This window comes from Plectropomus leopardus, chromosome 8 (assembly GCF_008729295.1).
Source record: "Plectropomus leopardus isolate mb chromosome 8, YSFRI_Pleo_2.0, whole genome shotgun sequence".
NCBI lineage: Eukaryota > Metazoa > Chordata > Actinopteri > Perciformes > Serranidae > Plectropomus > Plectropomus leopardus.
The window spans coordinates 5,684,969-5,710,037 of NC_056470.1; the positions used below are offsets into that span (position 1 = coordinate 5,684,969).

General features: G+C 38.7%; 1 protein-coding gene across 3 annotated transcripts; it reads right to left on the reverse strand.

Moving 5' to 3' along the window:
* Positions 1-72: 72 nt before the first annotated feature.
* Positions 73-24,095, reverse strand: dennd2c (DENN/MADD domain containing 2C). Of its 3 annotated transcripts, XM_042491900.1 has the most exons (20): positions 23,784-24,095; positions 22,493-22,513; positions 19,656-20,691; positions 15,175-15,299; positions 13,812-13,885; positions 13,477-13,635; positions 12,386-12,461; positions 12,018-12,062; positions 10,556-10,746; positions 9,883-9,992; positions 9,045-9,114; positions 8,211-8,288; positions 7,648-7,788; positions 6,248-6,396; positions 5,246-5,423; positions 3,805-3,846; positions 3,012-3,120; positions 2,066-2,308; positions 980-1,066; positions 73-906 (listed from the first exon to the last, which is right to left on the reverse strand). In XM_042491900.1, exons 3-20 carry the CDS (start codon positions 20,495-20,497, stop codon positions 875-877), a joined length of 2,751 nt encoding a protein of 916 aa, XP_042347834.1. In that variant the 5' UTR covers positions 20,498-20,691; positions 22,493-22,513; positions 23,784-24,095; the 3' UTR covers positions 73-874. The 3 variants fall into 3 exon arrangements, with proteins under 3 accessions (XP_042347834.1, XP_042347835.1, XP_042347833.1); XM_042491901.1 differs by lacking the exon at positions 22,493-22,513 and having other exon boundaries at positions 10,556-10,743; XM_042491899.1 differs by lacking the exon at positions 22,493-22,513.
* Positions 24,096-25,069: the final 974 nt, after the last annotated feature.

Below are 25,069 nucleotides of genomic sequence, written 5' to 3' on the forward strand. Positions count from 1 at the left end.
AGTTACGCAGGGTTCCTGTACAACACAGTTTTCAAGGTGTTTGCATTATTAATAGTACAGTCACTCATTAAATGCTGTCCTTGGGAACCCATTTAATGTAGGACTCACCATGCTTTAATACAAAAATATTCCAAATACTGTACATTGGTTCTCAACATTGTGCAAAATGTAAAAAATATTTACAATTCCAGTTAACAAGGAAAAAAGACAGAAGAAAATATGTAAATATTAATGTTGATTAATGTGGAGTCTTAACACTTTGAAATACTCTGATCAGAGTTAGTAAACCTACTTGATCTGAAATGCAAACAAATTGAAGCACAGTAAACAAAATATTTGTGCTAAAGGGAATGCGACATGGATAATGGAATTACATTATATGTGTAAAAACATGCATCAGGTTGGAACCATGAAGATTATTTTCAATTGTAAAGTACTTACAAGATTGAGATTTGACACTAAAGCTGCATTTACTGTAAAATGCACACATTGTATGTGAAGTAAACATGTTTCCAGTCCAAGAGAAAATGGTTACAACCACTCATGTTCAAGTTGATAACTGAGGTTAAGTAGCTGGAATGTTATTTTTGTAGTTTTCTAAAGACACAGTGCCTCGTCCTTAATGTTTCATAAAACAATGCTAAAAGAGAAATAGCGTTTCCAGTTTTCAACCGATAAAAAGTGCACCGCCCTGATGTGCAGACGTGGCTATGAGATTAACCTGGTCCTCTCAAACCTTACCTCTCACCGTCCCATTCACATCTTAAACAAAAGACTCTCATCTACATTAATTACCTCAGCAAGTCCAGCAGCAACAAGTGTCGTGTTTGTAATTACAAAGTCTTTCTTTTTAAAGCCAGGTGTTGGTCTGTTTTCATTTAATTTGGAGGAGCTTCATCTTGTTCCCTAAAGAAGAAAAAAACGATTAGCTGTTGAAAGACCTTTGAAAGTGAACTCCTCGTGATAGAGCGACACATACCCAGTCCTTTAAGAAATTTGTTCACGCCACTTGGCTCCGGCTCAGGGTACGAATCCAGATACTCAGCCACTCTGACCTCAAAGAGACCTAGGAGGAAGTAGGCATGTTGAGACGCCAAGACAGAACGTGTGCAGAATTAGATATTCAAATGAAATGAACAAAGTTTAAATTGTGTCTGAATTTAACATGGTTAACTGTTCTGGTCTTTGAAAAAAAGGGTTAAGATCATTTTCTTTTCATACAAACGTCCTGCTGTTACTGGAGTTTAGTGCATGCTCTGACTCTTAACTTAGGTCACATGTATGTTTGGTATGTTTGAATTAAACACTACAATTTAATTATTAAACAGATTATTAGATTATTACTGTAAGTGGAAACATCTGACTTCTTTAATCCCGATTTATGTGAAATATTCTTCAGATGACACATTTCTACACTTCTGTAAACTTCCAACACTGATTAAACAAGCGTATTGATTGCAAGTCAAGATGGACACGCTAATTTCACTTAATTTCTTTTGCAGGTAAATTTTCTGCTTGCAAAGCATTATGGGAACATCAAAAGGATGGAACATCTTGAAGGTAAACTATGCAGGATTTTCCTTCAGAGAAATGTAAAGACTCATACAAAAGTACTGTATCTTAATCATCACTTATGATCCACTATAAGTTTTGGGGGAGGGGGGGTATTTTTCTGCAGAAACTCTGCCCTCTGCTGATATATTCTTATTTTCTTCTTGCCTGCACAGAGTGCAGGTGAAGTCGAGACTTTTTAAAAAGGAAGGAACCAGGTGCGGTGGGGAGAGATGTTGGTGGGTAACACGAGTTATTCTTTAGGTGTGTAAGCTGAAGTGTTTCATGTTTTTATCCAAAGCTTTTTGATAAACAAGCTGAATTTTGTGGTCTTTTAGGTACCATGGCAACTTATGGCTTGTGGTCAACACTGGTCCCCCCATAGGATGCCAGGTGGCCCCCCAACCATGTTCTAATAAATAGTAAAAACAAAGTGATTCACACTGGGAATTGTTTTTTTTTTTTATTAAGAATCGACCCGAATAACTATTAACCTGCTGCATTAACACTTTACCTCTTCCTCCTCCCTTGCGCAGCTCTTTGTCCTGAATGAAGCCGGCAAACATCTGAGTGTCCATGAAGAGCTGCAGGAACTGGCGGACTCCACGGGAGGGGTGAGATTTACGGAAACTGTCGCGCTGCAGCTCTCTGCTTCCATTGGAGGACTCAACCATGTGGAGAGGATAGTGGCCCACCAGCTCCACGAAGAACCGGGCGAAACCCTCCGACACCAGAGAACTCAGGTCAGCCTGCTGACCTGGAGGGCCACATTTTGGATGGAGACAAAAACAGATGAGTTGTACTATAAATTTACAATAACATTATCTGAGATACAGAGATTCAATTTTCTAATTAAATTATTAATATTATAAATACAATTTTAACTTTTGATAGCCACTTAAAATAACAGAATAATAAAACAGATGTTAAAGTTTGCCTTGAGGGACATGAGTTCAAAACGGTAATAAATCGCAATGTATTGCAATGAATTTTAAAAGCAATATCAATATCAATATCATACACACAGTTTCCATAAAAACTCGAAACATCTTAAAAACGCAATTAATAAAATCAGATTAAAAGTGTCTATTTTTGTTGTTCAGAGTGGTTATTGCAGAGGGAATGAAGGATTCCTTGTAGATATTATTCCGGGCCAGTGGGACCCTGTAGCGTCTGCCTGATGGCAGTAACTGGAAGAAGTGGTGGATGGGGTGAGAGGGGTCCACAGTGATCAGGGTGGCTTTCCTGATCACTGAGCAGCTGTACAGTGGTGTTTGGGGAGACCCGATTATTTTGCTGGCCTAATTAATTGGCCAATACTACCAAAACTATCGACCAATACTACTATCATTATAAAAAAATTTTAAAATGTGATGACATAGCAACTTTACTAAAGGTCAACTAAAGTAGCTGACCGCCATACATTACTGTTTAAAACATGTAATTTCTGTTAATCTTACCTCCACTACTGTCTCCATCCTCCTGTCTCAGGATGTCTTCCCTCTCCTCCAGGATCTGCTGCAGTGCTGCCTGCAGTTTACTGGGCAGGATGCAGTCTTCGTCGCCCAGCTGTTGACACGTCACAGGAAAAGTCAACAGCAGTCACATGATGCCTTTTACAAACATGTCCAAACTTTCTTGCACAGTGTCACAACATATTTCTGGCCTTAGTGGAAATCTTTACCTGGCAAGTGGACTGGAACATAAATCATATACTTCTAACTAAATAATGTTTGACAATTTGTTTTGATAAATAAAAAGCTGTACATTTTTGTTTGGGAATTACAGCGGGTTTTAAATCCGACGTTACAAGAAGCAAATGCTTTTCAGCACCGAAGGCAGCTAATGTTGGAGTGACAAGTCAATCACTGCATGTCCCATTAACTTGCAGTTAATAGAAGACTGTGTCTGAACAACGATTACGCTCACTCAGTGAAATGTCAAATTAAAACAGACACAAATGTAAACACACCCAAACAAACAACTTTATCATTAATTGAACAGGCCACGTTATTGCTGTTGACAAACCGGCCGCTCTGAATCAGCCTTCGTGTTTGCACTATAACATTATTCACTTCTGAGCTTACATCCTATATAGTTTCATCTCTGCAACGCTTGTGGGTGTAACATCATTTTTTCTCTGTCACTCTCAAAACATTCTCCATGCAAACAAGGGACAAGTGTAGGCAAAGCCATCGTTCCCCACTGAGACCACACCTATCATTCCCTTTATACACTGCTATGTGTACACACCTGAACGACAAACTTGTCTGCACACAGATCCACTATGAGCACCTGGGGAGACAGTAAAGATAGAGAATGACAGTTACAGACTGCAACAGTTCACTATTTCGCAACAAGAGTTATAATAAGGTGGGGTGAGTCTGAGCAACAGTCTATTCAGGGTGTTTCTCCAAACCTATTCAGAGACAGTGGAAACTACCGTGGAGGCCTTACTGCTCAAATTCTGATTCATCTCATAATACGCAGTAAATATATAGTCAAAAGATGGCACTAAACAATATATATCAGGGTTCCTGGACATGTTTACCTATGAATTTTCAAAACTTTTCCATAACATTCTACTTCGTTTCCCATAGGCCAATACAGCCCTACATTATTTAGCATGCACAAACTGCTAACGCTTGCTACCTTCACTCACTCATTAGATATTCTTACTGCCAACTAGCTGCATATGCCAAACAGACTGGCACATATGCGTACTTTGCAAAACATCAAGGCTGCGCTCTTTTTTGGTGTATAGAAAACCAAAGATCCTATAGATGTCATTGTAATTTACTGTGTTTGGATGATAATTTTAACAAGTCTGTATACATTTATTTCGTTAAACAAATGTTTGTTTTGTAGACATGTCTAATAATTATTTTGCAACCTTGCCTGAACCTGACTGTTTGCTATACATTAATAAATTAAGTTCACATCTGTACATATATAGATGTCTGGATCTCAATACCTGGGAATTCAATCAAATGAGTATATTTGATTGAATAACCAGGTATCATTAAGGTTATGTAAACAACTATCATGTTAATAGCCAACTGTTTTATCTGTAGGCTGAGACTGAGTTTGAGGCGACAGTGTGATGCTGCTGTACTGTATGACTGCAGCAGCCTCCCACATGAACTTACGTTAGCCATCCATCACTTATAACTATCACCAGCTTCATTCAGACATTTATCACCCTGACAGTGAATATTTAGTATCTTCTGTGCCTCAAATCTCAGCGTAAAAGCCTTGGTACTTGGTTAACCCACTATACAACAGCTTTTCAGCATTTTTCCTGATTCTCTCCTAAAGTGACAGCACATTTCTTACGCCCAAAAACAGGAGCAGCCTTGGCGATGCAGGTCTGATCTGTATATACTAGTGACGTTCAACAGCGGCCTAGCACTAGATTTTGAAATATTAATACAAGAAACATAGTTTGCCAAATGTTGGACATGTTTCGGGATTTTTAGGAACATATATTTAAAAATTGCCAAAACAATGCATATTCAAAACGTTTCCAAAGCATTCTGTTAAATAAATAAAATTAAATAAAACATTTTTTTCCTAATTGTAACTTTTCTCGGAATGTCATGAAACATGCAAACCCTGCTACATAGACAGACCAGTCTCTTTAGACTGCTAATCAGACAATCATTTCAAACTAATTGATAGAATTCTAACTGACTTCCTCGATGGGCAGCTCCAGCAGCTGTGGCAGGCAGGGTGCCAGCACTCCAATGAGGAATGGGGTGGGGGAGCAGCTGATGTCCAGCATGCTGGCGGGAAGCACAGGCACAAAGGTATGCTGCCAGGTGAAGGGGTACAGCAGCGCCAGCACTGCATGGCTACACCGAGACAACACGCTGCAGTGAACAGGGTAGAGGAGAGAGAGGATTAAACACAAAAACGCCATTCAGTTAACAACCAGATCATATGACACAAAGATACCAATCAAAGCTCACTGAAAGTAGTGTGCTAACACAACAATTCTTTTCCACCACATTGTTTAAAGTCACCAACTGTAAAAGCTTTAATCAAGCAGTACCTGACTATCAAAGAATTCTCCATTATATACCATTTGGGAATTTTAAGATAAATATAACAAGGCTACAACATGACAACTGCAACTTTCATTTGCATTTTGGTTAATGGTTAAGAAGAGCCCAATGACTGTGGTAAACATTAACAACAATATAGAAAGCCCAGCTGTTACCAATGTATTGATACTGCTGAAAATTAGAATTGAGACCATTTCAGATATTAAGAATCAATATCAATAAATTATTATTTTTGATAACATTACTTTGTAATATATACAGTGGGTTATTACTTAACTGAGGAATGTCCTGCTAAATAATAACCCGCTTCTAATGTAACAGGACATATTACTGTTGTGGGCCTGTAGATCCTGCTGAGACACTGTAAGTGATATTAGGCTGTACAAATAAACCTGATTTGACTTGCCATTGGGACTTTGCAATAGCTCAGCATTGAGGCCAAGTTAAACATAGATAAATGACACTGGCGCAGACTCTGCGTGATGTAATCAAGCATCAACAATAGCTGGCACATGTGAAGTTGAAGTCTTTTTTTTTTTTAATGGCCTAATCTCATTGTTTTTGAATTGTTTTGGTTCATTATCCTTATATATACCCATGGTTAAGTGGCCCCTGCAGTGTTTCAGTACCTGAGTTTGTCAGCGACGAAGATGACCCTCCTCTCAAGCAGCAGGGAGGCAAACACCTGCAGGAGATTCCCCACACTGAGACACTGCAGCAGACTGTCAAAGTCCACATGCTCCAGTCTGGAGTCCACCGGTCGACACAACGTCAGTACCTGGCAAAGCAACAAGAGCACACGATAAATACAGTAGAATAACCTGCAGCTGTTTACACCAACTGTTGGACACTGACTGTTGGGTGAGTGCATGTTAAGTAAAATCAGACTTTTTTTGATACATATAGGTGGAGGACAGAGTTTGGCCACAGATGTGGAAACTTGAGTTGGTGTCTTAAAGCAGTTGATACAGTTGATACAGTTGATAACTTTATTCAGCAAATGACAAAAAGTTACTTTTATGTCACATCACTTCATCCTAACAGTAGTATATGAGGCAGAAAATTTGTAAAAAAATAAATAGATACATAAAATCATGTTCCTCCGTGTCCTCACAGTGCTTCTAATGGAATTTGCAAAAATTATGAAAACAACCAGTAAGAGCGCAGCTGTCATCATGTCAGTCACTGCTCCTGATCTTCAGTCAAACTGTCAAACTAGGCAGCGCTGATCAAATATGAATCAAGATTCTGTAACTGCATTGCCTATTTCTTGCCTCAAATGTTTTCAAAAACATTTTAGTGTACTGTTTAGCTGTAAAATTAGAACATTTGCTCCGGCTGGTGGGCAATTCGTCAACATGGCGGCAGGGACACAAACTATGTCATTTTTACAGCTATATAGTACACTAAAATATGTTTATGAAAACATTTGAGGGTAGAACCAGGCAATGCAGTAACATAATGTGAGTTTAGATCTGAACTACACTGCCTAATTTGACAGTCTTTCTGCAGTTCACCAGCAGTGATTGATATAATTGATATTTTTAAGTGTTCTGTTATTGGCTAGATTTTCTAAACCTTGAAAACAGAGCCAAGCGGAGGTGAAGAAGTGTGGTGTTCTCACAGATATTGTGAATAACAATATGCACAAAGGTTTCTATGGAATTTTTGTCCAATGACACCAAATTCAACTGTCTTTTTAAGACAGTTAAGACAGTTTTAATTTTAAGAGCCACCTAACTGCTGAAAAAGATTTTAAAAAAGTAATTTTGCATCGTTTCCTCTGAGTTTTGAGAAGGATCATTCCTTTACTTATTCTGAGTCTGATACAGACTGAAGACTTAATTGATATTGTTGATTGTTATAATACACAAATCTGTCCCAACATGAACCTCTCAAAGCTGAAATAGCTATCCCTATTGTTTACACAGATAACCTCCCATTCTGAGTCATTCTGAGTCTGCAGAGAAGAGTGGTTAGGAGGAACAAAAGTATTAATTAACATTTCCTCTTCTGGTTTAAGGGTTACCTCATTCCCAGAGCCAGGGAGGAAACTCTTGACAGTGACTGTGCGTCCAGGGGCTGGAAAAGGGGCCTCCATCACGCTACGCATAAAAGGGTAAACCAGCGCTGGGGAAATCTCCCTGCGCCTCTCCACTTCCTCCAAAATCTGGACAGACAGAGACAGACACATCACAGTGTGTCCTGAAAGAACTGGTGTTGTTGATTAAAGTCTAAACAACAGAATAAAGCCAAACGCAGCTCTGCACATAAATAAAGTTTTCCTCCTGGTCATATTCAAGCTTACTGTTTGTAAATTTCATTCAGCCGACTGGAAAACGGGTGGGCCAGAGCCACTTGCATATCATATCTTTTTTGAAAAACACACCCATGGATTACTCCTTACTCCTGGATTATCTTCTAGAGTAGCCTCATTCCATCCTAACACAAACAACGAGTTCTACGAGAGCAGCTTTCACACACTTCAAGAGGATTTCCACTTAACTTCAGCAAATCCAGCTCCTTTCATCTCCCTATAGCGGCTTCTATCAGCAGAAACAAGGCAGTAGTTGCATTGTATAGAGTCCTTACCTTTGCAAAGAGGTTGAAACATCCCAGTTTGCTGACAATGCAGTGCACCTCAGGAAGCCTCTTCCCTTTTCCAATAGGCTTTAAGACACATACAGTTTCATGTCATAAAGCAGGTAAAAACAGAGGTTACTGCCAAATAATACTTCTATGCTACTACTATGCTATTACTTGTATTTTCAATGATAACTTTGTATATAGGAGAAAAAATAAATAAACGTCTAAAGCCCTTTATGATAGAAGGACTTATCTTATCTACCAACAAAGCAAAACATAAAACTCTTCATGTTAAAATTGTCCTAACTGTCCACACCAAAGACAAAAAACAAAGCTTAATGAGACAACTACAATATGTTCACAATGATTTAAAAAAATTTAAAAAACCAAAATAAAAACTGCAGATACCACATTATTTCAACCTAAAAAAGTGCATTTTGGAAAGTTGCTTAAAAAGACCTAAAAGCAGTTCTCCTTGTGAGGCAAAAGAAAAGAGGGAAATGATGAAATTCTTCTTGCGCTCTGTCATCAATTCAGAAGTGGTTTATGGTCTGTGATTCACATGTACTGATTCACATCTCCGCCGAGATGTTGAGTAAGCATGTGGCGGGCTGCCATGTCACACACACACACACACACACACACACACACACACACACACACACACACACACACACAACAACAAACACACACACACAGACACACACACACACACAAACACACACACACACACACAAACACACACACACACACACAAACACACACACACACAAACACACACAAAAAACATCAAACTCGAGTGAATGATTCAGATATAAATGTTAACATATCCAAACTCACCAAGATCTTACGGCAGTAACAAAACCAGCGGCTGCCGTCCTCTCCCGTCAAGACAAAGGAGAAGGTCTCACTGTAAAGATATACTGCAATTAATACTCTGGACATGTTATTCAAATGACTTCTTACTGCCTAAAAAAGATGCACCCATTATTGTAAAAACGGCCATAAATCCTTGTATAAAAACTAAAATAAAGAGAAAAATATCTGTAGGGAATACTTTGATGAAAAAAGGCAAAACAAACAACAAGAATGTGGTTAATTAATGTCAGGACTGTTTAATCAATAAAGATATAAAGACAGCATACAGAAACTAGGTAAACAGACAGGTGTGTCTTCTGTTTATTGCACTACAATAGATAAGTGTTTTAAAGAGAGAGTCGGTGTGCGTTGAGATCATAACCCACATTTCAACAATGAGCTGTACTAGATAGTAAAAAGCAGAATGCCCAATGCCCCTTAGCACTCAGAGATTTAATTAGATCAGTTGAAATTTTAATTATCCCTGTGGGGAATTGGAGTTGTTGCAGCAGCAATTTATGGGTTACAGCTCAGGATATAAATAGGCAAAGAGGAAATGGGGGTATTAAACATAATACAGCCGATAATTACGGTGTCAGAACTTATCTAAATGCTGTACAGGAAAGAAAAGTCAGACAACATTTATTAGAGCACATGAAAGGTGTGTATAATGAGAACAAAAGAAAAGGAAATGATGAAAGATGAAAAAAAGAACTCAGGATCATGTTACCATTGTGCCAATTGCTTAGCCGTTGGCAAGCAGTTAATTCTGTATACATTTTGCATGCTGTTAAAATATTACTGTAGTGCATGTGCTTACCTTGGCATGTGTGCAGAGGGCTTCCAGTTGTGTGAGTCAGGGAAGCAGAACTTGGGAATGACCTTCAGCTGATCCTCAGCTTCTCTGGAGAGCCGGGAGGACTTCTCAAACTGAAACAGAGGGACTCCAGTTACAGCAGTAGTATTTCAAAGTACTTCCTTAAAGTGGTTACCAGGGGGACCAAGGTGAATTCAGTGGTCATTTAACTGCATAATAACATCATTTTATAGAACTTATGAGTATGAGATATTAAGAATGACTTATGCAAGGTTTACCTGTCTCAAGTAACCACTTGTTCTATATCACCACCAAATAATTAGCTTCTTATATAGGGGCTTGGGGCAAAACATCTTCTAAAAATGGCCAAATTATAATATGATGATAGGTGCTAAAAAAATAATAATAATAATAAAAAATATGAACAATAATAATAATATGAAGGGAAAAAAATCAACAACTTAAAAGCTCCAATAAACTTGAGAAGGCCCCCCTGATTCCTTATCACTTATGACAGGAATCATCTTCCTTTAATTTTGCCAAAACAAGATTATATTTTGAACATGAAATTATCCCAGTCACACAGAATACCATTCAGTTGGAGCACTATGAACAAAGTACAGTTTTGTCTTTTGCCTAAAATAAGGGTAGGGGTTTGTTAAAAGCTCCTTCTGACCATTTTGGGGAATTGCTGCGTGATTTCAGGGGAGTAGGTGTTTCCTGGGGAGCCTTTTCTCAGCGACACCACCACAAAGATCTGGAAAAGCTGCTGCTGCTGCTGCAGCTGGATCAGGTCTCTCTCCAGGGTGCGGTAGGCTGGCCGACGTTTCAGTGTAGACTGGATGTAAACTGATCTCCTGGAGCCTGCTGGACACCACACAATGAGACGACATGTTAAATGCTTGTCCTGGGACATATCCCATCCAGAACACTGGAGCAATATGAGGCATTTTAGATATCAATATACAGTATTATACTGAAGTTAACTTTGACAACACAGTTTCCAAAACAATGCCCATAAATAACTGGTACTGTGTATCTAACAGTTGTGGTATTATGTGAATTTATCAAGGTTAATATTCCCAGAGCCTCATTATTACCTCCTGCAGAGGGTGCTGGTTGGATTAGCCTTTGTTATATTTGACTTTTCAGTATTTTTGACACACGCTACAGCAAGAAGAGTGGAGGAGAAAAAGCAGTGCAAACAAAAAACAATTACAATTCAATCATTTATATATATATATAATTTTTGTGGTCATAAGCATATAAAATTATATATCTATAGTATATATATATATATATATATATATATATATATATATATATATATATAACTGTTTAGATGTGCAATTTTTGATTGATTTTATTTTGCTGTAATATTTGTTCAGTTTTTACTGAGTATTTGAACTAAATTTATGTTTACATATACAACTATAACACTTATTTGTTGCAATTGTATATTCTCGGAATTAATGATAAAATATTCTCATTATCAGCATCAGCATCATAATGTGTCATTATTGCAAAAATATCCTGAAATGTTGTGATATTATTTTACAGCCATATTGCCCATCCCCAGTGCTGGATTGCTTTTAAAATATCACAGTCATAGTCAATATCAGTATATAGCAACACCACTCCCTAATGAACGTTATCATTTTTATCATAAGCATGTCAACAGCATTTAGCTGAGAGCACCAGTGTGTGCAATTACAGCCTCACAGAGCTGCTAGCATAGCTGGAGACCATAAAACAGAGCAACGCAGCTGATCCTCACATTTAAGAGACTGAAACCAGCCTGGAATTTTTGAAAGAAAAATGACTAACTGTAGTATCAATGTTCCCATCGTGTATAATTAAGAACATTGTGGTCCCATTATGGTAGTGCATCACTTGACTGGACAGAGGTATTTAACATGGTTGGCATTAACTAGCACTGAAGAGCAGTAACAACATTCCTGGTTAGTAAACTCTTAACAGATGCTATGAAATTTTCCTTTTTTTATGCAGCCCTATGTTTATATTTGGGAGTGTCAGTGAATCCTAACTGACAAAACTAGGCTTTCTTACTTCATTCATGCATAAAACCAGACTAAACATAAGGGGACACTACAGACATATTAACTCTTTGGTGTTACCTTTGGTGTTGTCCTCAGCATCGCTCTCTGTCCCACTGGTCTCCTCTGTTGATATGAATTAAAGGGGGGAGAGAGATTATGTTGAGGCAGAGGAATGGAAAAGACTTGAGAAGCCATAATCAGATGCAGACAGTCAGCCTTTGTTTCATAATCAGCAGCTTCGTCTGCTGCAGCTGGCCTCGTGTGTACCATCAAAGCTGGGTATTTCCACCAAGAGGCTCAACTTAATCTTATTGAAGTGTTGATGTGAGTGACATTTTTGGGAGTCTGTGACAGTCTCTGTGTGTGTGTGTGTGTGTGTGTGTGTGTGTGTGTGTGTGTGTGTGTGTGTGTGTGTGTGTGTGTGTGTGTCTGTGTGTGTGTCTTACCTCGCACTGAGACCTGGTTCTTTACCCTCTTTCTCCCTCGCTTGTCATCAAAAATGGTCTCAATCTTGTTGACGTACTGTGTAGTAGAAACACACACACACAGGTACTTGTCAGCCCCGTAATTTCACTGCCATTATAGAATCATGATTACAGGGAATCATGATATAACAGCCACTAAGTACATAATTATATTATAGATTTTCAGCATTTTTTTAACCTTACATTCCTGCATTCTTCTGTTTGTGCTCTGCGAGGACACAGTTGAGTATTTGGGAGAGTTAACTACGGCCCGCAGAGTTGGACTCAACACACAAAAAACAGGCGCATGCAGGAAGCTTAAACTTATCTTAAAGAGGACACACGACACACTTCCAGCTGAGGAGGCAAACTCTTATGACAGTGTATGGAAAGAAAGAAAAATGCCCGGACTATGACAATGGTGCTGTTGTTAAGCAAAAAAATACATAGTGAAGTGTTATTATGTTATCGTTTAAACATCTTTGTCAACAATTTGATTTAAAACAGTGTAAGGAAAGCATAAAACAACTAAATGTTATGTTTTTTTTATGACTTTTTATTCTAAAATGTGTTTTTTAAATATTAGATAATTGAAAACAAACACGTCAACAAAGTCATCTTGTTAAAATACCATCCAAAAATAGCCCTGAATTGCATTCCTCAGACCTGTTTATATGCAAGTGCAAGTGTCACGCGGGTTATGAAGCTTCAATCCTTTCCTAGTCAACTTTACAGATATGTATACATCAATACGTCTGTTTTATTACTGTACCTTAGCGTCAAAGTTACTCCATGTCCACGCTCTTCCCACTGCCATGAGTTGTTTGACTGAATTCATGTGTTCTGTCTGAATTCTCACAAAGCATGTTGCTCTACCACTATCTATTTCTCTCAGCGTCCTCTCCTTCCTGCTCAACAAGTCACGCCCCCTTGTTCTTTCCAACATGATTCACCATTCAACAGAGCACATAGCATTTTGTTTGTCAACCATAGGGCAATATATCAAAAATACATCTTAGTCAACCATTGTATCCAAATAAAATGACTAATGCCACAACGCTTACGTTATTTACCTGAGGTGTTCTTTGTATTTTTTGAGTGCTTGTGCGCCGCGGTGTTGCTGGTTTGGGAGTATCAGCAAGTGTTGTGGATTTGGATGTTGCTGACCCTTGGAACTTTTTCCTCTCCACTTTGCCAGCATAGCTGTGCAATGTTTGGGGTTTAGGGGGCAGCTGGAAGACAAGGAGAGTGGAGTCTTCTCTTAGTTTTAGGAAATAATATCAAATTACAGTACTTCCTACTTCCTCTGTTAGAATCTCAGGTTAGGCCGGGCTTATTTTATACAGACATCAACTAATGAAAAACACCTTTGGAGTGTGAGAGACATAAGTTGTATATTTTCCAATACCTTTGGCCTGGCAATAGGGAGACACGTTGGGGATAGCTTGACATCCTCATAGGGGTTATCTCTGGTCACTTCACCTGAGGGAAGACAGGGTAATGGGAAACATAAGCAATGCTTGCTTTCAAGAAGACACTCAGTATAAAAGCAAATAAATAAAAAAAGAAATCCTAATTATTTCCATAGCCACTTCAATAAATATGGATACAGAAAGGGCTTATGTGACAACAATTACTTCATTGTCAATTTATTAGTCAATTATTTTTCTTTCTTGAAATGTGAAAATAGTGCAAGATGCTGTGTATAATGTTGCAAACTTTATATACGACCGCAGTTCAGGAAAAGTTGGGACATTCTGTTTAATGTAAATAACAAGCAGAACACAATGATTTACAGATCCTCTTTGACCTATAATAAATTGAATACAGTACAAAGACAAAATACTTTATGTTCAAACTGATAAACTTTGTTTTTTAGAAATATACACTTAATCTGAAATCTTTAACTTTCTTTATTAGTTAAAACATCAAATATCGTGTCTTTGGACTGTATTCAATTGTATATAGGTCAAAACGGATTTGCAAATCATTGCATTCTGTTTTTATGTTTGTTTTGCACATCGTCCAAACTTGTTTAGAATTGGAGTTGTATTGATATTCTTTTATTCAACCAAACCCCAAAGATACTAATTTTAATATCAGATGTAACAACAAAAAGCATGGGAAGCTGAAAACAGATATTTTGGCATTTTAGCTTGAAAGATCCTATTAATTAACCAATTAATTGATTTTGAACGTAGTTTGGTTGTGGCCAATTCATTTTCTTTAGATTGACTAATTGAAGCACCTCTAGATAAAGACACTTTTCATTTCAAAACAGTACTAACATGTGTCTAATTTCTACCATTGGACAAAAATGGCTAATACAGACACAGCTGTCTAAAAAAATGTTTTTACTACCTGTCCTGATTTTGTAAAAATCATTGTATTATACAGTTTGCTGTCTTTCCCATCTTGAATATAACTCTAAAAATGTGAGATCCCAGTTTTCCCAAATGCTCTTCAATGATTTTTCCAGATAAGTTCACTGCTCCCTGTACTGAATCAATCTTTCACAGGCTCTGTTATGGTAATATAACAAGTTCTAAATGGGGCATTAAAAATTGGAACTGTACCTTCGACCAATGACAGGAACCAAAAAGTCTTTATGACTTCCTGTCTTTGTTTCTTTTTAAACAGAACCAGTGGGAAGTTAAGTGGTTTAAAATGCATGACAGGCAGACTGTCAGAGTGCTGATCAAAAGTTCCAGACAGAAGTGCATTCACAACTAGCTCTGAAAAGTTTCGATGACACAAGGAGTTCAACTTACAAACAATGTCCTCGTAAATATTGTCATCAGAGTAGGCATGGTAAAGGCCTGAGTGTCTATCCTCGCCCCCCGGCGTGCCCTGCTTCGCCGTCAGACGCGCCGCATCCTCATACTCAAAGGACTTCCTGTGGCGGGGAGGGAAGGGAAGGCAGTGAAAAAGACAGGCCTGGCTGCTGTCCTAAAGATAACCACCATACCATTGTTCACCCTATTGTCTTAGATTCAGTCAGTGTCCCACCACAAAATTCCTTATGTTGATATCAAACACAGCAAGAAAGCGTGTGATAAACTGTCGGGAAAGGAAATGGCTCAGCACATGGTACAAGAGGGTTTTTTTTTTCAAAACTTTAACAAGGAAAAAGATTATGACAGGACTGAGACAGAGATAGCATTTGGCAACATGACAATGTCAGGTGTTGTAGTGAAAATTAGGTCAAAGCGCAACTTTCCTCCACTAAAACCTTACGTTACAATTGGACTAAGTTAAAAATAAGATACAGCTTTATTTAGTTGGAGCTGATTCACTATCACCTAGGTCTTCTTACAAGTTCAGTTCAAGTTTTAGTTACTTTTTTTGAACTGCACTTGACTTTTGTTGCTTTTGTAATGCACATTGAGTGCTGAAGCAGCGACTGTTACATGATTCACAGCTCAGTGTGATGTAATACCTAACCCCACGAAGGTATTTCATAACGTACAAGAATGAATGACAGCTGATGGCTTCCTCTGAAGTTGGTAAACAAGGAGCCCTGTAGAGCTACATAGGCCTGCTGTTTGGCAAGAAGGCAAGAGAAGTTATTGACACAAACCAAACAAGAAAAATGTCAATAACACTACTCAATAAAGTATAATAGAAACAATCTATGTATCATGTTTTTTTTTTAGTATTAGATGCAGTGTTTCCAGACTGGGCAACTTTTTACTTAATTAGGTGGGTAAAAACTGTTTGAGCATCTTGTAAATTTGGTCAGCTGCGTACCCTTTGGGCAAATTCCAGTTATACTCCATGACTGATAGTTGTTGACAAACAAAAAAAGTAATTTCCCTTTAATTAAACTATGCTGAAACTGTGCTCTTCTTAAAATATCTTATATAATATAAGGACTTTTCATAGAACACATGTGAGGTGTAACTCAACATTATCCAAAAGGCACAATATATTTTGTTTATGTAATTAGAATAATAGTAATAATAATAACTTATATAGTACCTTTCAAGAAACCCAAGGACGCTTTACACAACTGGATAAAAATGTAACACTAACGAGCAAACAAACAAACTGAACAGAGGTACAAAGATGAGTGACTGGCAGGGAGACAGAGTTATGTGAGGCTGTAGGCTGTGGTGAACAGATGGTGTTTGAGGAGTTTTTTGAACATGTCCAGAGATGAGATGTTTCGGATATTCGCAGGGAGCGTGTTCCAGAGGGTGGGCACTTTGACACTGAATCTGTCACTGTTACTGTGTAACTTTACTATTACTTCTGGGTTTGCCTATCACACTAACACAGCTATGTTTCTATCAGTTTTCTTCTTGCACTCATATTCACATACAACACACGAGGCTCTTTGCCAGTTTAAAGGAGAAAGATGCCCATTTTCAAAATGTGTATATATTATACCCAAGCAGCATCCTTCAGGGCAGATACCAATGCAGGAGTGGCAAAAACTGTACTTCCTCTAATTGCCACTTGAGGCCAGTTTCAGGAGCCAGTCACCCCTTGACACCCCATGTTAATAGGCCCAACTTTATAGCAAAGATGATAATTTTTACAGCTGAGTACAAAAAACAGCTTTGGTCTCTAGAGCTAATGAAAACTGTACAGGGGGTGAATTTTTTATTTTAAGTCAATCTTTTAGGTTAAATTTAGGCTCAAATTTAAATGTAATTAAGAGTGGGTAGTTTAAAGTGACAGGCCCTCTGTGGATAGTGTCTTTGGCTTTTCAATCGGACCCACCGTGCAATCCAAATATGGTCACTTCTAGTTCCAAACAAACAAGATGGCAACATCCAAAATGCCCAAGTCGAGGCCTCAAAATGTGAGTCCCTAAACCAATGGGTGATGTCACGGTAGCTACATCCATTATTCATACAGTCTATGGTTATTTCTGTGGTCTAAAACGGACCAAATATATAAGTTTGCATGAATATCTCTCTCCCAAATCAAACACCAGAGTGCTGAAACTCAAATTTGCATGTCATCAAGTATAAAGTGTGGAGCAGCTCCACATACAATGAATTGGGAAAGATTCACTGATACCCCTTTTCCACCAACATGGAAGCAGTTCCGCTTTGCTTCCCGCACCTAATTTTGCTCCAAGTTGAAGTTCCAACTTGGAAGCTGACGTTAACAGTGAACCATGATGATGTCAATGGGCGTGTCATATTCTAGTCTCATTGTGTGTTAATGAGAGTGGTCTCATTAATAGTTGCTCCATGCTTGTTTTTGGGTAAAACCAAAAACAAAAGTTCCCAGGTAATCAATACAATGTTTACTTCTGTTCAGAGCTAATTTGGTGGAAGACGGGTATCCCAGCAATCAGGCAAATGTGTTTTCGTAATGAGAACCCAACAATAAAATAAAACACATTTTGGTATTTAAAAAAAAAAGAAAAACATTCTGTGGGTCCATAAAATCAGGCTCCCATTCATTGTCTATGGAGCAGCTCAAGACTTTAACCGTCATTAAATCAAACACACAAATAAACTAGGGACGATAACAAAAAATTGATGATCAAATAATCGGTTATGGAGAATTAAATCAAACATGAGAAAGTTAATCGATCAATCAACAGGCTATGCAATGCTGTTAAATTGTATTCAATATGTTGCTGTGAGCTTTGATTGAGGGAAACACACAAGTGATATTGTGTGAAATTAGCAAAGTTTATGTTTTATAATAATTAATCAATCAATTGATAGTTAATTTTACCAATAATCAATTAAGGAAAGTGCTTTCAATTTGCAACCCCGAAATAAACAAATGATTTGTGACCACACAACAAAAATGTTCACAAATATTGACTTAACTTCCCTCCGACATGGAAATAACATATTGGTATTTTTAATTTAGGTGGTATTCCCCTTTAACTGAGAAGTAAACCTCATAGATATAGTTGCCAGTTGTTTTTTACTGCATTTGCCAGTTTATTTAAGCACACTTAGCTAAAACTAATGGAGTTTCATAAAACAGTCCTGTGATAAATCCCACCTTTGGGGAGGTTATGATGTTCAGTTTTAGAGAGGTAATAATTAAACTGTATGGTCATTTTGGAGGACATGGTTTGTTTCTATTATTTTGTCCACCCCTTTTATATCAGTGAGGACAGACTAAAAACAGACACCCCTCTCAAAATCAATAATATTATGAGGCTGAATGTGTTTTTGTTATTTCACTTTTGAAGTGGAAGTTGTCTTTATTATACTCTGTCAACAACTCCTGGACAGTGTTTGGGTGATAATGACAGACAACACCAGGACATGTAAGTTACAGAAAGGTGCATTATTACAAGCCATGTCAACTATTAACCCCTCAGCCAAATGCATCTATGAGTTACAAGTTGTGTCTTGTTTTGCTTAGCCTTCAGTGAATGAGAGAGAGCAAGTGTGTGTGTGTGTGTGTGTGTGTGTGTGTGCGTGTTGATGATGACCCTGGACTGGTGGCTGATGAGGAACTAGGCTACATGCAGACAATAGAGAACAATGCTGCCAGATATCATGTGACATCCCACCTGGACTTCAGCCAACAATTAGACTCAGTATCCTCCACAAGATTGTCCTTAAAACACGGCTGATATTCAATAACATCTGAAACTGTGCGAGTCTAAAGCAGAACATTAAATGTTCATCTGAGACTTTTCCAGGGTTCCTGCAGCTCAAGGCAAGTTAGTCTTAACACTTTTAAGACATTTTTATTGCCGCTTGGAATAATATTTAAGACTAATTTTCTAATAGCCAAAGGGGACGAAGGACAATTTTGCCCAACTGTTTAGTATGACATAAAACAAAAAATCATAAAAGTATCATTTTGGTGTACCAACAGAACCGGGAAATAATTGATAGTTACGTCCTGTTTTCTTGGAGATTTTGTGTTTGTCGCGCTGCATGTAATATTACTTGGATTCCCATCATGACGTGTTTAAGACAAGGAATTTATTAAATTATTTAACAAAAAAATAGATGTTACCAATTATTTTGAGATTTTACAACATACCGTCAGAAAAAAAACAATTCATTAAATCCTACCTCCCATATCTGAGCATTTTTAAGACTTATGAAATATTATTTTGTCATTTTAATACCCATTCAGGCCTTATTTTTAGATTAATGAATACAATGCCTTTTATGACTTTTTAAAGGATCCACGGGAACCCTGTTTTCTTATTCCATAAGCAGGAGCACAAGAAGAAACACGTAGAGCACTGCAAGAAACTCCATCCCCTGTCGATTTAAAGAAAAAAAGTTTTTGTGCATTGACTCACCTGTTCTTTTTATGCCTCGAAATCCCATTAGTCTTTGCTTCAGGACATGGAGGAGGTGGAAAGCTGGGTGGTTGGGCTACCCTCCTGCTCCTCATATTGGAGCGGTTGATGTGAGGGGATCTGCTGTCCCATCGTACTGTGTTCCCCGTGTTGTTGTTGTTGGCTCCCTGATACTCGAATGTCCGCAGAGGTTTGGGAGGAGGCTGAGCTTCACCTGAACAACTCCTGCCTTTCTCCCAGAGCAGTCTGTCCCCCTCAAGCTTACGCCAGAAACCCCGAGAAGTATAGAAGTTTCCCGCGGGCATGTTGTCTTCTTGGTCATCAGTTGACAGAGGTAGAGGTTTAGAAGCTACTTCAATGCGATCTGTTTTTTGGTCGCCATTGGCACTGAGGATTTGTTTGGAGCTTGCAAGTGGTTTACTTCCTGGGGTTGCAAATCCAGTGGAAGATTTCTGCAGAGGTTCTGACTTCCTACCAACCAGACCGTGTCCAGTTTGTGCTGGGGATTCCCGAAAATCTAAGCCCAAACTCGTAGATTTGGAGAGGCTAGGTTTTACTTGAAGCCCCCCTCTCGATCCCTCATTGGAACACCCGTTGCCCAGGACATCACCAGACAGAGTTCGGGATACAGTTGGAGAATGCACCTTCACCCCTGCATCCTGGCTGCTGCCCTGCTGACTGCGACCCTCCCACTGCGAGATCTTCTCCCTGATGTTAATGCGCTGCTCGTGAGAAGGGGGCCTCCCTGACTGGCGACCCTGCCAAGCCACAGTGGCCCCTTTCTGCAGGCGATCAACTTCACCACCTCCTCGCCTGCCCTGCTCCAGCCTCAGAGCCAGCATGTTGAGAGGGGGCGAATGAATGCATCAGGGATTTCCTCACAAAGGCAGACAGGCAACGCCACGTAATCTGTTGTCAATAAATCCAGAAATGGTAAGTAAAAGCAGGAGCGCCACGACGTTTATGCTTATAACTGATCCTTTGTCTTTATGCGTCTTCTTGTGTCATTTCCTCCTCATGTCCTTTTAGAAACCACCTAAAAAGAAGACAAAAATTACCCATCAATCACAGCACTTAAAAACAAGTCCAGACAGCACACTGCAGGGTCAAAGGGATACTGAAGCAACACAGGAGTTACTTTTGAAAACAACACACATCTGAAGCCGTTTGCAGCTTGTAGGAAGAGATGCAGAGAAGGTCAGGAAAGACAGACTCCTGTCAAGGTCGTTTTCCCAAAATAAATATCCCGAAAGAAGAAGGAAAGACAGTGACAGGAACAAAGATACCGCAGATTTCTGCTGCTGTTGGTCTTAAACTGCCCTACCCTACTCTAGCCCCAGGGGAATTCTCTCTAGCTGTTGTCCTTAACCGCATGGCTGGCACAATACAAAATGCCAATGACACAGCAAAGCATTAAATCGAATTCAGTATTCTTGCAAAGCTGTCTTTCAAATGACATGGAAGAATGTGCAATTTAGTTGATTTCAAAAGAGCTTTAGAGGCAAGACACGCATTATTTTCAAGAAATGCATAAAGCGCCAGTGACAATTAGGTGAATCATGGAAGACATTTTAACCACACCTATTTACAAATTGTTATAAAACTTTCTCAGATGGTTTAGTTATTTATCAGATGCAAGATCAAAACATACAGGACTACAGACTCTGATTAGCTGATGCCTTTGAGCTAGGATTACAGTATAGAGTTATAATCTATGGTCTTGCTTCTTCTGATCAAATAATAGAGTTATAATCTATGGTCTTGCTTCCTCTGATCAAATACAAATACAATCACACACTGAGACTTGATCTAAAGTTCTGCAGCGGCATCCACCCTGACTCATATTCCCTGAGTCGACATCAATGCGGTCACTGTACACTCTCGCACAGCAGCTCCTGGCTTGCTGGAACCAAACCATTTGGACACGTTGCACATTAGGACCGGGGCTGAGAGAATGTGGAGAAGGGGAGACATGGTAAAATTCCACTGCACAGCTCATGATCATAATAACTTCTATGAGCTGCATTCCTGCAGAGCTGTACAAGAAAAGGAGGGGGGGGTCGGGGAATAAATTTAACTAGAGACAGTCGGTCAGTCAGTCTCGCAAGTGACGCCTTTGTTTGGTTTGACCTAAATCAAATGTATTTGTGCACTGGAATGCTCCTCGATCATTGCCAGACCCACGCAATGACAATGCGACTCCCGAACTGACCCACTTGCATTATTTGTCTGTGTGCGGTATGTCGTACAGGAAGGCATGAGTTGCACTTCCTGAACTGCAGGAAGAAGGATCAGCAGCCTGTCCATAATTATGGTGCAGAGAGATTTGCGCCCAGTTTAAACCGCTGATTTGAGCTATGTTTGGATCATCTATATTCAAACCTTGTAATGGTAAACAAACATCATCTCTGAAACACAGTAAATCCAGAAATATATCAGCTACTCGCCAGTTACAGTAAGATTTGCAAACATGTCTAAAAGTGTCCTCTTTCCCATGGCATACAGGTTCAATCAAATGTTGTATTTGCCAGTGAGGCCCTCCACAAGGTGCTGTGATATCAAATGACAAAGCCAGAGGGCCAAAATGAACTTCACTGACATTTATGAGGCTGTCAACTTAACTACAGGAAAGTATCCTTGTATTTTCTAGCGAAACTCACTGACTCATATACGTAGACACCAGACAGGAGGCCCATAAAAGCTAGAGTACCCCGTCATCACTTGGCAGCTAAATCAAACCTAATTGCACCTTCAAAACCACCACAAAACACCCTCCCATAGAAGCGTGGCATGACACAACATGTTGTAGGTGAGGTATTGTATGGCATGTGGCTTACCGTCAACACTGACAGTTGAAGCTGTAATAAAAGAAAATGTGGGTTTGTTAAATGCCAGCTAAAAGGACACACCAAGATTAAGTGCCTGAAAATGACTGATCCATCACCAGCAACCAGAACAGTTTGCGTGAGACCAAACATTCATTTTGACAGTGCCAGCGAAAGAGCGATACTCCACTTAAACACAACTTCCATCATTTCTTGTCATGTTTTGTGGATAACACTGTGCTACAAACAAATTCTCTCCTAAAGTCATACTTAGACAGCTATAATGTCAGAACATCTGCACAATTTTTTTGTTGGTAAACTGAAGAGCTTTAGCACAAAATTAATGCAAATAATTTCATCAACAGTGTTCCAGGTGCTGATCCGGCCCCTTTTCTCTGAGGGGATTCATCTCAGATGCTTTCAGTTGAAGTCAGCTAATTATTAACTCAGCTGTTTATCCTAAACTTGGCAACACCTGCAGAAGATTTCCATATCATAGCTGCATGAGGTTCAGTGACCTCTGAGACATGAATTGGTTGTTTAATTCCTAGTAGACACACTGCTGTTTAACGTGTGTAGATAATCAATGGCTTAACTACAGTATAATGTGGATGAATTCAGGAGGAGAAAAAACGTGTCCTTGTTCTCTGTTACAAGAGGACGAAGAGAAGCAACAGCCCTTGCCAAACTCCATTCAAAGGTGTATAAATTTAATATGTTCCTCCTTATTTCAAAGCCTCACTACCATAAAAAATAACCACAAACACCCCCGATTCATTGAAATCTAATTTCTAAATCGGCCTCATTAAAAGGTCAAAATAACCAAAAGTTAAAAGTTAAATGGTTTTTACGGCTCACTTCCTACCAACAAGTTTAAGAAAGCCTAACTTTTCCAGCTGTGCACTGGAGGAGAAATACAGAACTGCGGATAACATACCATTTTCGTTAGCCTGCCTCTCTCTGATTCTGATTATTTTGCACAAAAAAGCACCTTTAAATTATTGGTGGGATGCCGAATTAACAACAGGACTTATCGAGACAGAAATATGTTTGATAACATTGCTTATATTAACATATAACGCAACTGTTGTAAAATATATAGCCATGCTAGCACATTTTTTACAAACAGCGACTCGCGTTAACTGAGTTATGTTAAATTACTGCATGCAGCAAATTAGGTCAACTTATGTTGTGCTTTCTAGCGTTAACGGCAGTCGAGAAGAGTTGTGTGATAAAATATTAGAACAATACACCCACCGTAACCCTACATGGGAAAATGCATAAATTAAGTCTCGTGACTTACCCCTTGTAGTTTCCAATGACGAGTAAAACTCACGTCCTTTCCTCATTTTCTTTTCGATAAACTGAAAAACAAAAATTAAATCCGAGTAACGTTGCACTCGCTCGCATCGTTCAAACCTCAAACCCAGAGAGGTTAGCCGTCTGAATAAGTCCAGGCGTTGGAAACACACAGCCTCTTGTGCGTTACATTTTTTTAAAGAAAGTTTCTTAAAATACACTTTAAAGAGGCATAAAACGCGTCCGCTTTACTTATAGTTAAAAGCAACAACAAAGAAAGTGTCCATAAACCAGAGAAAAGTAAAACACAGCTCTCCTCGCCGTCCCCCTCAGGACAGTTACCACAAGTGGAAAGTCAGCCAGAACCGGCTTAGATGACTTCCGGTTGCAACTTTCAAAATAAAATATTCAATTTAGTAAAATCCTCGATTTAGTTTTCTCAACTTTCGAAGAAAAATTTGTTATTCTGGTTTAATGGCTTAATATGTGTTTATTCTATCTAGGCAAATAATTTGACACTGAAGTCTGGAAACACCCAAATTCCCATTTTAAATGAAAAAAAAACAACTAATGTAATCATGTTACTAGGGTAACATTTATGCTATGTGGAGTATGTATAAGTGTATTTATGACTAAAGAATTAATGATACTAAACTGCAAGCTTGCTTGAAATGCATCCAAACCCAAACAGCCCTCTGTTTTCTTAAATTTCTTCCCCGCCTCTCGCTTTTCTTTTCCACTTCCCCTTGTCTTCTTCTCATTTTCAGTTTAGGTACTGTTTATTTATTTATTTATTTATTTTGTCCCATTATACTTATCTGTGCCCTTTTATGTTTAGCAAATAGGTAACATCTGTCCATCTGTTGTACATCTGGATTTGTTAGTGTTTCCATATTGTCTACATGTCTTTGCGCTGCTTGGTGAATAAAGAGGGTAAAAGAGAAGGAGAGAGGGAAGGAAGCAGAAATACATGTGCACATTAAGGTGGCTCTGTGAGTAATTGTATAGAATATATATAAATTAAAGTCTACAGTGTCAGAGCTGGGAGTTTGACAATCGTTAGTTTTTAAATTTGTTTGTTATTTGAGGCAATATCGGCACCACGTTGTCCCACACTTACCTGCACACCTAAATTTCCCACTTGTTTTCTGCAAATAAATGTCTTTTATTATTTTTATTTCTATTTTTTTTTTACCGACAGATACTTTAACTCTCTAGGTAAATGGCTTAACTTCCGCTTTCACTGTGTGTATTTCTGCGCAGCTTGACGCAGCTGTGACTGTGAGAAAG